At 40.1% G+C, this 14,217-nt stretch overlaps 1 protein-coding gene across 2 annotated transcripts in view; it reads right to left on the bottom strand.

Moving 5' to 3' along the window:
* Positions 1 to 1,650: 1,650 nt before the first annotated feature.
* The window catches only part of TANGO2 (transport and golgi organization 2 homolog), a 256,910-nt gene continuing 244,343 nt past the window's right edge, over positions 1,651 to 14,217 (bottom strand). For both annotated transcript variants that reach the window (XM_075832535.1, XM_075832529.1), the window contains exons 7-9: positions 12,921 to 13,074; positions 11,075 to 11,179; positions 1,651 to 2,183 (exon numbers count right to left, since the gene is read on the bottom strand). In XM_075832535.1, the coding sequence (XP_075688650.1) occupies positions 2,063 to 2,183; positions 11,075 to 11,179; positions 12,921 to 13,074 (380 nt within the window). In that variant the 3' untranslated portion in view covers positions 1,651 to 2,062. The remainder of the gene's footprint in view (positions 2,184 to 11,074; positions 11,180 to 12,920; positions 13,075 to 14,217) is intronic.

Below are 14,217 nucleotides of genomic sequence, written 5' to 3'. Positions count from 1 at the left end.
GACAGGCATATACTTTTAACTCGGCAAGTCTGCACCACAGTATCCGGACACGTCAGACATTCCATTTAATTCAGCAAATCCACTATGTCCTCACGATTTCTTATAAATTCACGGTCAGGATCTTTGAGGATCTCCTCTATGAGCTCTCAACTTCTAACCAGCCTGAAACTGCAAGTATCTTCAGCTGTTCTCGCCACACTAAATAATTTTTTTTTTTTTTTGACATTTGGGTTTGGCCCTTTGGATAGCTCAGGACTCAATGAATATTCCCATATTTATCTTGTATGCCTCCAATAAGGCTTCCCAAGGTGTAGCGACCACTATACATTGTCAAATGTTCATCCTAAAACTGCATAGAAGATATATGTCATCAAAGTGAAGCTTTAGGGTATGTGCACACGTAGTGACCAAAAACGTCTGAAATACAGAGCTGTTTTCAAGGGAAAACAGCCCCTGATTTTCAGAAGTTTTTTGAGCAACTCGCGTTTTTCGCAGCGTTTTCGCAGCATTTTTTACGTCCGTTTTTGGAGCTGTTTTCATTGGAGTCTGAGAAAACAGCTCCAAAAACGTCCAAAGAAGTGTCCTGCACTTCTTTTGACAAGGCTGTATTTTTACACGTCGTCGTCGTTTGACAGCTGTCAAACGACGACGCGTAAATTACAGGTCGTCTGCACAGTACGTCGGCAAACCCATTCAAATGAATGGGCAGGTGTTTGCCGACGTATTGTAGCCCTATTTTCAGACGTAAAACGAGGCATAATACGCCTCGTTTACATCTGAAAATAGGTCGTGTGAACCCAGCCTTATTATGTTTAACTGTTGTATTCCAGCCTGTGCAGCTTCAGTGGTAGCCTCATGTGAATTCATCATGCAGTTACTTAGTCAAATTTGTGAAATATTAAAAATATTTGGAAAATTGTGTGAAAACCCACAACTAATAGTTTTATCGACTTTGAGAAAGTAATGCCTCACAACCATCTCTGAATGTCTGAGAAAATATTTTACCTTTACAATGTTTGGGGCTAGGCCTTTTTTTTTTTGTAAATAAATGTTAAAGTACAGTGAAATTCTGTTAGTCTGGCACCCAATTGTCTGGAAAAGCAGCTACTAAACACTACATTCCCAAAGTAGGAAAATGACCTGATAGTAAGAAACTGGCATTTGCAGCAGTAATTGTATAGACCCCTACTCTAACATCCTACACTGCTGGGGCACATAAAATGATGTCGTGCAGATGTCCATACCTTCGTGTGAACCTCTGGCAGTGCCAACATACAGACGTTACAGCCAGTGTTGATAAATACAGGTTTGTCCATGTAAATCCATCCAAACTTCCAATTGTTTAGAATTTTCAATCCTATGGTACCTAAGCATTTAAGTTTATAGGAAATTTTATTATGGATCATTATTGCATTATTCCCCCCTCCCTGACTGATGATAAACTGGACCTTGTAAAAAACTTGACATTTTTATTAAAAGCTATTCAGAAAGGAAGCAGCGCTAGCTAACAGCCAGTGCTAATATTAGTTAATATCTTGTGTCCAGATCAGTCATTAAAATCTAACCCTAAGCTCCGGTAAGAAAATAAAGATGACTCATGGATAGGACATTAATGCTATCTTGTCTCATTACAAATCTCAGTGTGATGTGTTTACATTATTAGCCATGTCATTTATTGATATATATACTTAAAGCATAACCAGGGGCTGCAAATCACAGATCGCCACCTTTCAGTTTACACATACAATATCGAAATACTTATCATTTTCATGTTTTTCCTACCCATGTTTTTTACAGCATTTGATGCATTATTTATGTGCTTTCTGCATAAATAAGACAAAGTTAAAAATATTTTGAGAGACGAAAAAGATATTTCGCACTGTGGTGGTTGTGCTTTCATTTGCACTGCAGGAATTATTTTGGTTCTCTGGCTTTTGTGCTGGCTATTAAAGTTATTTCAATTATTTAATATGTTTTATCATATTTCAGGCACCAGACGTTCAGCATGTTTGATTTGTATAGTTATCCTTGGTTAACAGATACTTTTCCTTAAGTTGAGGTTCTAGTGTTGTAGCTTAAAATGATAAGTGCTAGTTTTCCACTGAGTGATGTCACAGTTTAGCATTGTGCGTTCTGTGAAGGTCACCTGTCCTTCTCCATCAATCAGAACTATGGTGTTGGTCCTAGAAACAAATGAAAAATAAAATAACAAATCTGTCAAGAGTGAAAATCTTCCTCTGGCCCCTACCGCCGGTCTCCTTTGCTCCGAGTCACATGGCTGCATCTTCCAACCACAGTTACGGATGTCGAAATTCTATTGACGAAAACATCACCTGGAGGATACAGCCACATGACATTACATGGATGAAGCATCACAGACGCCAAGGAAGAGGGGGTGGATGCCAGAGGGAATGCAGGTAAGCATAATGTACTGTATATGGTTCTATTTTTATATCCAAAAGGTTGCAGCACATTGGAAAAGACCAGACAACTCCTGTCAACAGAGTTAAACAAGTGGATGTTAAGAGCTCCTACTACACAGTGTATATAATCAGACGAGACGTGGGGACGTTATACTCTGCAATTGTCTGAGAGCAGCTTACAGACGGGGATGTCCCCACAATGTTAAGATTGACATGCAATGTGACCTCGAAGTACTGTGCATTCGGAAAGTCTTCAGAATCTTACACTTTTTTCACATTTTATGTGGAGGCCTTGTGCTAAAATAAGAAAAATCAAGTTTTTCCCCATTATTCTGCACTCAATACCCCATAATGACAAAGTGGAAACATTTCTCTAGACCTTCTTTGTACTGCTTCTATACCTTGAGTGGAGTCCACCCGTGGTAAATTCATTTGATTATACATGATTTGGACAGACACACCCCTGTCTATATAAGTTCTCACAGCTGACAATGCATATCAGAGCAAAAACCAAGCCATGAGGAGGAAAGAACCGCCTGTAGTATTCAGACACAGGATTGTGCGGAGGCAAAGATCTGGAGAAGGGTACAAAAAAATGTTCTGCTGCACTGAAAGTTTCCAAGAGCACAGTGACCTCTGTAATTCTTAAATGGAAGAAGTTTGGAACAACCAGGACTCTTCCTAGAGCTGTCTGCCCCACCAAACTAAGTAATCGAGGGAGAAGGGCCTTGGGTAAGAGAGGTGACCAAGAACCCAATGGTCACTCTGGTTGAGCTCCAAAGATCTTGTGTACAGATGGGAGAAACTTCCAGAAGGTCACCCATCACTGCAGCACTCCACCGATCTGGGCTTTATGGCAGTGGCCAGAAAGAAGCCTCTCCTCAGTAAAAGTCACATGAAAGCCCGCCTGGAGTTTGCAAAAAAGCACCTAAAGGACTCAGACTGTGAGAAACAAGATTCTGTGGTCTGATGAAACCAAGATTGAACTTTTTGGACCTAATTCCAAGCGTCATGTCTGGAGGAAACCAGGCACTGCTCATCACCTGCCCAATATTGGTCACATGGGATCAAGAGAAGGCAGAGTTACTAAATGGGTTCTTCAGCTCTGTATATACAACAGAAGAAAGAGCGGCTGATATAGCCGGTGCCAGTCCTGTTAATATATCAGTTGATATACTGAATTGGATGAATGTAGATATGGTCCAAGCTAAATTGAATAAAATAAATGTCTAATGGGTAAAATGAAGGACTGTAGATTTAGAAAGTTTAGTTTGTAATTGGATTGAGAATTGGCTCAAGGACTGGCTCCAGAGAGTTGTGGTCAATGATTACTACTCTGAATGATCCCCAGTTATAAGTGGTGTACCCCAGGGTTCAGTGCTGGGACCACTATTATTCAACTTATTTATTAACCCCTTGCGTACCTTCTCCGTAATAGTACGTCGCTGGCCGCTTATTGCAGCGTACCTTCGCCGTACTATTGCGGAGAAGGAATAAACTGTCACTATGTGAAATCACATAGTGATATAACAGCGGCGGCAGCTGTCATTGACAGCTAACCGTCTCTGCTACCGGCCTGGGGAACAATTAGCAGTCCCCAATGCCGGCGATTGCTGTGATTGGTCAGTCTTTGAAGACTGACCAATCACAGCCGTCTGTGACGTCGTCTGCAGGAGAAAGCTCCTGTCACTTTCTCTGATCTCCTCATTTCTGTGAGATCCGTGAGGAGATCAGAGAAAGCGGTGTAAAAAAAAACAACACTATTTTTATTAACCCCTTCCCGAAAATGGGCGTATAGTAACGCCCTGAGGATGAAGCGGGCACAGGAGCTGTGCTCGCTCCATCTTCATCGGATGTCGTCTGTAATATACAGCCGACGTCTCACTGCAACTACAGGATCACTGTCCTCTCCGATCGCTGTAGTTTAACCCCTTAAATGTCGCTGTCAATAGCGACAGCGGCATTTAAGTGATTGATACAGAGGGAGGGGGCTCCCTCTGCACCCCATTGCCCCCCCCCCCGCGAAAAATCGCGGGGTTCTGATGGTTGCAATGGCACCCAGGAAGCCTAGCAACGGCTTCCTGGTTGCCAGGTACGGGAGCCTATTAGGTCCTGCCCAAGGCAGGACGTAATAGGCTCAACTGTCAGTTGTAAAGTGACAGTTACAATACACTGCACTACACAAGTACATACAGAAGTAGTGCAGTGTATTGTACAGGGGATCAGAAGATCAGATCTTCCAGTCCCCTAGTATGTGTAAAATAAAAAGTGAAAAAAAGTAAAAAAAAAGTTTTAGATAAATAAATAAAAGTTTTACGTAATAAAAACAATAAATCGCGTTGTTTCCCTGATCAAGCCCTTTATAATTAGAAAAAAAAATGAAAAAAAAAGCCAAAAACTAGACATAATAGGTATCGCCGCGTTCGTATTGGCCTGACCTAAAAAAAATATCATATTATTTATCCCGCACGGTGAACACTGTAAAAAAAAATACCATAAAAAACAATGGCAGAATTTCCTTTCCTTTTTTGGTCACGTTGTTTCCAAAAAAATGGAATAAAAAGTGATCAAAAAGTCGCGCGTAGCCAAACATGGTACCAATAAAAACTACTGTGTGTCACGCAAAAAACAAGCCCTCACAAAGCTCCGTCGACAAAAAAATAAAAAAGTTATGGCTCTCAGGATATGGTGACACTAAAACATTTTATTTAGAAAAAAGTGTTTTTATTGTGTAAAAGTAGTAAAACATATAAAAATTATATAAATTTGGTATTGCCATAATCGTATCAAACCGCAGAATAAAGTAAACATGTTGTTTATACTGCACAGAGAACGCCGGTAAAAAATTATAAAAAAAAATAGTGAAAGAATTTCTGTTTTTTGATCTCCTCACCTCAGAAAAAATGGAATAAAAACTGATCAAATTATCGCATGTACCCCAAAATGATACTAATAAAAACGACAGCTCGTCCCATGAAAATCAAGCACTCACATAGCTCGTCAACGGAAAAATAAAAAGTTATGACTCTTGGAACGCAATAATGCAAAACGACGGCCCAGACTAATTTATATGTGCAGCAGTTCTTCACCTAAAACCCCACGTCATCATTTGCAGCCCCCACTGGTAGACCCTGTAAATGCAGCGGAAACTATGACATTTTGGGGTCTGTGCTACATATGGGGCTAGTGAAGAAGTCAAAGATTAGGCAATACTAGAGTGCGGATGTTTTGTACAATACCACAGACACCCTTTAGAAGTGCGACTACTGCACCCAATAATCCGGCCTGTGCATAAAGGATTGGTTCAAAGCGTACGTCACTATCCATGGATCATTTTATTATTTATTTTCCCCATTATTACATCATCCTATTATAACCTGTTGCACTCCGCCCAGCTTACATATACCCTGATGTACTCCACATAGCTTACATATACCCTGATGTACTCCGCCCAGCTAACATATACCCTGATGAACTCCGCCCAGCTTACATATACCCTGATGTACTCTACCCAGCTTACATATACCCTGATGTACTCCGCCCAACTTACATATACCCTGATGTACTCCTCACAGCTTACCTATACCCTGATGTACTCCGCCCAGCTTACATATACCCTGATGTACTCCGCACAGCTTACATATACCCTGATACACTCCGCCCAGCTTACATATACCCTGATGTACTCCGCACATATTACATATACCCTGATACACTCCGCCCAGCTTACATATGCCCCCACATTATAAACTGAAACACCAGTAAAACACTAAACAAAACTACTACCAAGCAAAATCTGCGCTCCAAAAGCCAAATGGCGCTCCTTCTGGGCCTGGCAGTGTGCCCAAACAGCAGTTTATGACCACATATGGGGTATTACCGTACTCTGGAGAACCGCTTAACAATTTATGGGGCGTATGTTTCCAGTGGTACAAGCTGGGCACAACACATTGGGCACTGAAATAGCATATCTGTGGAAAATGTCAATTTTCAATCTGCAACATCCACTGTGCACTAATTTCTGCAAAACCTTTGGGGGTCAAAATGCTGACTACACTTCTAGATGAATTCCTTGAGGGGTGTAGTTTCCTAAATGGGGTCACTTCTCGGGAGTTTTCATTGTACTGGTACCTCAGCGCAATGCAACATGGCGTCAAAAACAAATTTTGTAAAATCTCCATTCCAAAAACGAAATTGCACTTTTTCCGTTTAGACCCTTGCCGTATGTCCAAATAGCCGTTTACAACCACATATGGGGTATTTCCGTACTCAGGAGAAATTGTGTAACACATTTTGGGGTGTCTTTTCTCCTGTATTCCTTGTGGAAATGAAAAATTCTGAGCTAAATCTACAGGTTATTGGAAAAAAAAAATTTTTTCATTTTCACGGGCCAATTCTAATAAAATCTATAAAACACCTGAGGGCTCAAAATGCTCACTACACCTCTAATTTAATTCTTTCAGGGGTATAGTCTCCAAATTGGGATCACATCTGGGGAATTTCTACTGTACTGGTACTTCAGCGACTTTGCAAATGCGACATGGCCCCCAGAAACCAATTCAGCAAAATCTGAGCTGCAAAATCCAAATGGTGCTCCGTCCCTTCTGAGCCCTGCCGTGGGTCCAAACAGCAGTTTATTATCACATATGGGGTATTACCGTAATCAGGAGAAATTGCTTTACAAATGTTGAGGTGCTTTTTCTCCCTTATTCCTTATAAAAATTAGAAAATTCTGTTTTTTTCCCCCAAAAAAGTTTCTTTTCATCTTCACAGACTAATTCCAATAAATTAAGCAAAAAACCTGTGGGGTCAAAATGCTAACTATACCACTAGAAAAATTCCTTGAAGGGTATAGTTTCCAAAATGGGGTCACTTTTGGGGGGGGGATTCCACTGTTTAGGTCCCTCCAGGGCGTTGCAAACATGACACGGGACCGAAAACCATTCCAGTAAAATCAGAGCTCCAAAATCCAAATGGGGGTCCTTCCCTTCTGAGCCCTGCTGTGGGTCCAAACAGCAGTTTATTACCACATATGGGGTATTTCCGTAATCGGGAGAAATTGCTTTACAAATGTTGGGGTGCTTTCTCTCCTTTATTTCTTGCAAAAATTAGAAATTTTTACGTTTTTCTGGAAAAACAGTAGATTTTCATTTTCACAGACTAACTCCAGAAAATATAGCAAAATACCTGTGGGGTCAAAATGCTAACTATACCCCTAGATAAATTCCCTGAGGGGTGTAGTTGAAAAAATGGGGGTCACTTTTGGGGGTTTCCACTGTTTTGGTACCACAAGACCTCTTCAAACCTGACATGGTGCCTAAAATATATTCTAATAAAATAGAGGCCCCAAAATCCAAGAGGTGCTCCTTTGCTTCTGAGGCCTGTGTTTCAGCGACTAGGGCCACATATGGAATATTTCCGAAAACTGCAGAACCTGGGCAATAAATATTGAGTTGCGTTTCTCAGGTAAAACCTTCTGTGGTATAGAAAAAAATGTATTACATATGAATTTTGGTAAAAAAAATGAAATTTGAAAATTTCAGCTCTACTTTCCTTCAATTCCTGTAAAACGCCAAAAGGGTTGAAACACTTTCTGAAGGCTGTTTTGGATACTTTGAGGGGTGCAGTTTTCAAAATGGGGTGTTATATGGGGGTTTCTAATATATAGGGCATTCAAAACCACTTCAGAACTAAACTCGTCCCTGAAAAAATAGCTTTTTGAAATTTTCTTAAAAATATGAGAAATTGCTGCTAAAGTTCTAAGCCTTGTAACGTCCTAGAAAAATAAAAGGATGTTCAAAAAACGATGCAAACATAAAGTAGACATATGGGAAATGTTAATTAGTAACTATTTTGTGTGGTATTACTATCTGTTTTAAAAGCAGATACATTTAAAATTGGAAAAATCATAATTTCTTCATATTTTCTCTAAATTTTGGTGTTTTTCACAAATAAGCAATGAATTTATCGACCAAATTTTTGCACTAACCTAAAGTACAATATGTCATGAGAAAACAATCTCAGAATCGCTTGGATAGGTAAAAGCATTCCAGAGTTATTACCACATAAAGTGACACGTCAGATTTGAAAAAATAGGTCTGGTCCTCAAGGCCAAAATGAGCTGGGTACTCAAGGGGTTAATGATATAGAGGATGGGATTATTAGCACTATTTCTATTTTTGCAGATGACACCAAGCTATGTAATATAGTTCAGTCTATGGAAGATGTTCGTGAATTGCAGCGGATTTAAACAAACTAAGTGTTTGGGCGTCCACTTGGCAGATGAAGTTTAATGTAGATAAATGTAAAGTTATGCATCTGGGTACCAACAACCTGCATGCATCATATGTCCTAGGGGGAGCTACACTGGCGGATTCACTTGTTGAGAAGGATCTGGGTGTACTTTTAAATCATAAACTAAATAACAGCATGCAATGTCAATGAGCTGCTTCAAAGGCCAGCAAGATATTGTCGTGTATTAAAAGAGGCATGGACTCGCGGGATAGGGATGTAATATTACCACTTTACAAAGCATTAGTAGGGCCTCATCTAGAATATGCAGTTCAGTTCTGGGCTCCAGTTCATAGAAAGGATGCCCTGGAGTTGGAAAAAATACAAGGAAGAGCAACGAAGTTAATAAGGGGCATGGAGAATCTAAGTTATGAGGAAAGATTAAAAGAATTAAACCTATTTAGCCTTGAAAAAAGACGACTAAGGGGGGACATGATTAACTTATATAAATACATTAGTGGCACATACAAAAAATATGGTGAAATCCTGTTCCATGTAAAACCCCCTCAAAAAACAAGGTGTACTCCCTCCGTCTGGAGAAAAAAGGGTTCAACCTGCAGAGACGACAAGCCTTCTTCACTGTGAGAACTGTGAATCTATGGAATAGTCTATCGCAGGAGCTGGTAACAGCAGGGACAGTAGATGGCTTTAAAAAAGGCTTAGATAATTTCCTAGAACAAAAAAATCTAAGCTCTTATGTGTAGAAATGTTTTACTTCCCTTTTCCTATCCCTTGGTTGAACTTGATGGACATGTCTTTTTTCAGCCGTTGTAACTATGTAACTATGTATGTAAATATCATCCCTACAGTGAAGCATGGTGGTGGCAGCATCATGCTATGGGGGTGTTTTTCAGTGGCTGGGACACAGAGACTGGTCAGGGTTAAGGGAAAGATGAATGGAGCGAAGTACGGAGATATTCTTATTGACAACTTATTCCAGAGTGCTCTGGACCTCAGACTAGGCCGAAGGTTCACCTTCCAACAAGACAATGACCCTAAGCACACAGCCAAGACAACGCAGGAGTGGCTTAGGGACAACTCTGTGAATGTCCTTGAGTGGCCCAGCCAGAGACCTGACTTGAACTCAATCGAACATCTCTGGAGAGACCTGAAAATGGCTGTTTACCGACGGTACACATCCAACCTGACAGAGCTTAAAGAGGCTCTGTCACCACATTATAAGTGTCATACACCACAATCAGCGTCATAAATTTCTCTCCATTAATGTACTCAGCACATAGCGATCTTGCGAGATCATGATGTGCTGTCACTTACTCACACATTAACTTTACTGAAGTGTCTTGAGAGTAAATAGACATAGTTTCCAGCCAGGACGCGATGTCTATTCACAATCCCCGACACTTCGTTAACGTTTGTGTGGGACTTAATGACAGCAAGCGTGATCTTGCGAGATCACGCTGTAAATGACAGCACAGCATGATCTCGATGTGCTGTGTGAGTAAGTGACACACAAACGTTACCGAAGTGTCGGGATTGCGAATAGACATCGCGTCCTGGCTGGAAGCGATGTCTATTCACTCTCAAGACACTTCAGTAAAGTTAATGTGTGAGTAAGTGACAGCACATCGTGATCTCACAAGATCACTATGTGCTGAGTACATGAATGGAGAGAAGTGTATGACGCTGATTGGTCAGCGTCATACACTCCTCTGTACAACGCCCACTTGGTCAAAAGCTAAAACGCCTAGTTGGGCATTAAGAAAGTCATTATCATAAATCTAAAATAGGTCATAACTTGGTCAAAATTGATCGTTTTTCTAAATAAAAAACAGTGTTTTGTTATCTACATTACAGCTCCGATCACATTATAATGTGGTGACAGAGCCTCTGTAAGTGGATCTGCAGAGAAGAATGGCAGAAAATCCTCAAATCCAGGTGTGCAAACCTTGTGGCATCATACCCAAGAAGACTGGAGGCTGTTATCGCTGCCAAAAGGTGCTTTAGCTTAGTGCGGAGTAAAGGGTCTGAATACTTATGTCAATGCAAGATTTTAGTTTTTCCTATTCAATAAATTAGCAAAAATGACTAACATTCTGTTTTCACTTGGTCATTATGGGATATTGAGCGCAGAATGATGGGGAAATTTTGAATATTTTATTTTAGCACAAGGCCTCAACATAGCAAAATGTGAAAAAATTAAAAGGGTCGGAAGACTTTCCGAATGCATTGTAGAGGTTGTCTTTTAGCAAATGGAGCAACACTTTTTTAGGTTTGCAGATATTGCCTCTATTTAATCTGCACACTACTAATGAAAAATCCTATCCCACTAGCTAATCCATTTATGTTTGCTACCCGATATTGGCTGATCTGTTCATGCTTGTCAATACCCCTAAACATACCTTGTTCCATAGCCTGGACAACGAACACAAACAGCTGAATAACTTTTTAGGATTGGCCGAACAAAGTCCTTTCCCTGTTCTTCTATAGCTGGGTCTGGTAACTGTCTGAAAGACAAATTCAGATACTTTAGAAAACAATCTATAATGAAAAATACCCCTTTAATGCAGTTTTATTATTATTATTATTATTATTTAGATTGCACTGACACGTTACCACATGCATGAAACTGAAGCTTTTCTCTCTAAAATGAAATGTTGATTTCTTCTTGCTGAAAAGCACTAGAGGGAGCTCAGAGTACATTTCACAAGGATAATACTAAGCAAGTTCACTGTCTGTACCAAGCCAGAAAAGGAAAATTAGGCATATGTACAAGGAGAAGAATATTAACCCCATAAGGATGGAAGCCATACTTGGCTTTTAGAACCAACTTGGCATTCCGGAATACCTTTTTTTATGTTTGCACTTATGTATGCCAATATATCGTGAGCATGCATAGAAATATGTACAGGCACCTTCTAGGGCATACAAGTGGTATGCCCCAACAGGCTTTTACAAGAGATAGCACGTGGGACCTTTGTTTGGTCCCAGGCTGTCTCCATAGTCTCCCTGTGTACAGTACCGCAATCAGGTTTGATCATGGAACTGAGTTTTCTCCGATCCTGGCAGGGGTGGTGGGAGTGCTGCTGTATCTTAACCTGAAGCCCATGACATAGGCCAATTAAACCCAAAACAAAATGTTTAGTATGGGTGTAACCACAAGGCAGAAGGGGCGACTAATGTGTAATGTCCAAGAGCAGGAGATACTGAGGTGTTTTTGTCTCTTGCTGTTCCTTATCTTATTAATGTTTCTGGTTATCATTCATTGACTAATATCTTATAAGTACATATATCATATAAATGAATCTCTCAACAATTCGTGAATGACAACAGGGTAAGGCTATGTTCACACCTCCGTTGTGCTGTTCCATTGTTCTGCTCCGTCTGAGGAGCAGAACAAGGGAATAATGGAACCAACGGTTTAGTTGCACAACGGAGACCGCCACTTGCTCACGGAACCCATTGACTTTAATCGGTTAATAGCTTCTGTCAGGGTGTCTGGTAAACCCTGCTGGATCTGCCACGGAGGCCCAGAATGGAGCCTCCGACGCAGATGTGAAGATAGCCTAAGCATCCTGTTTTAAAGGTACTTTTTTCTCATTTTGAAACAAAAACTACTTTTCAACATGATGCAAAAACGTGGTGTGAACCTAGCTTTACAAAAATAAAACAACAACCTCACTATATTGGTGGACTGGATTTACAGCAGAGATAGGTGACATAGTGAGTAGTATATTTGATTAAATAACCTGATTTTTGAATAATGGTAGAATTATGTGAAGGTCTTATTAGGTAAATGCATCCCACCTCAACAAGAAAGGTTCGTAGAACTGCTATTTGAAAAAAACATCCTAGTACCGCAAGTAAAACACATAGGGTTTTCATGGTCTGCAGTTTTTGCCATGGATGCCAATTGCGGAAAAAAAACCACTAAAATGTGACCTATAGGTTTTCATAATGTAGAATGCCTTTATAACTTATGCATGTAAGAACAGCCCTCCACCTCTGCTCATGGTGAATATCTGAACTACTACCTTATCTCTAAATAGCTCTCATTTCATATTGTAGGACAACTATGAACTATGGAATGAAACCTGCAAATATAAGTAATAGCAGAACATTGCACATTCTGCTTGCTTTAAACAAGTAACACTGCTACTTTTAGAAAAGGTTGGCCTCCTTGAGACTTAGTGAGAGAAATGCTGCTGTGGCACTTTCATATGAAAATGTAGGTCGTTTTGTTCTTACGGTTCTTCATTATTCATCACTTTAATGAGCTGCTGTACTAGGTCTTCTCTGGCAATGTCCTGGCTCTTTTTGATGATTTCAGCAAAAAGATTCTTCCCATGCTGGAGTTTCTTCCAAGGGGTATCTAGCAGGCTGCAGCTCAAACCATACTGTCCTGTGGGAGATACACAAGGGATCATAGTGGTAAATGACGACGCCATTGGATAACAATAGTAAAGCTTCAGTAACCTTTTCCGAGACGACCACGGTCACAATAAGTTTAACACTTTCTAACTTTATTAATGACATCTATTATTATTTTAACATTCCCAACTACATGATTCAACATATCTTCATTTACAATCAGTTGTCAAAGACATACATATAGTGTTGTAATGCGACGCAGGCCAGGCTGTAACTATGTTCACACAGAGTTTTTTGCAGGCGGAATTTCGGCCTCAAAATTCTGATTGGAAGTTTGAGGCAGATTTTCCTCTCCCTGCACGCCGATTTTTGCAGCGTTTTTAACCCGCGGCCATTGAGCGCCACAAAATACTCTCTCTGCCTTCCATTGATGTCAATGGCAGGTCAGAGGCGTAAACGCCAGAAGATAGGGCATGACGCCTCCGCCTCCCATTGAAATCAATGGGAGGCATTTTAGGGCAGTTTTTCACGAGTTTTTCGGCGCTGTTTCCGCATCAAAAAACTTATCAAAAAACTCAGTGTGAACATAGCCTAACAGTACAATAAATTTCACTTACATACTTTACGTTATGCTCTTATGCTACAAAGTACAGCAAAAACCATTCACTCTACATTACACACTGCACTAGACCAACATCCTAAATAAAGCGTCACATTGGTCAAATAAGCAACAGTCAAGTGATATGGGAAGAAGGTAGAGGGAATATGAAGGTCATTAACACGGATTTCGTTTTTGACCATTTTGTGCGATTTCAATGTTGTACTAATGTATCATCATAAAATGTTTGCGATAAACATATCTATTATCGTTTGGCCTTTTTTTCTTTTTTATTTAAGTGACAATACATACATACATACATATATATATATATATATACACACACACACACACACACACACACACACATAAACACACACAAAAACACACACACCGTATATATAAAAATATATATAAAGTCCTAAAATATTGCAGTTTTCACACTGGACATTGGAGCACACACTACAGGCTGACATTTCCTGTTTTCTGCAGCTTACTTCTCATCTTTGCTTTGTAGACTGGGGTATGGTCAGCTGAGTCATCATTATCATTAGCTGGCGGGGGATGAATCTCTAT

This window comes from Rhinoderma darwinii, chromosome 1, assembly GCF_050947455.1.
Source record: "Rhinoderma darwinii isolate aRhiDar2 chromosome 1, aRhiDar2.hap1, whole genome shotgun sequence".
Taxonomy (NCBI): domain Eukaryota; kingdom Metazoa; phylum Chordata; class Amphibia; order Anura; family Rhinodermatidae; genus Rhinoderma; species Rhinoderma darwinii.
This window is presented reverse-complemented; position numbering and strand designations above follow the sequence as displayed.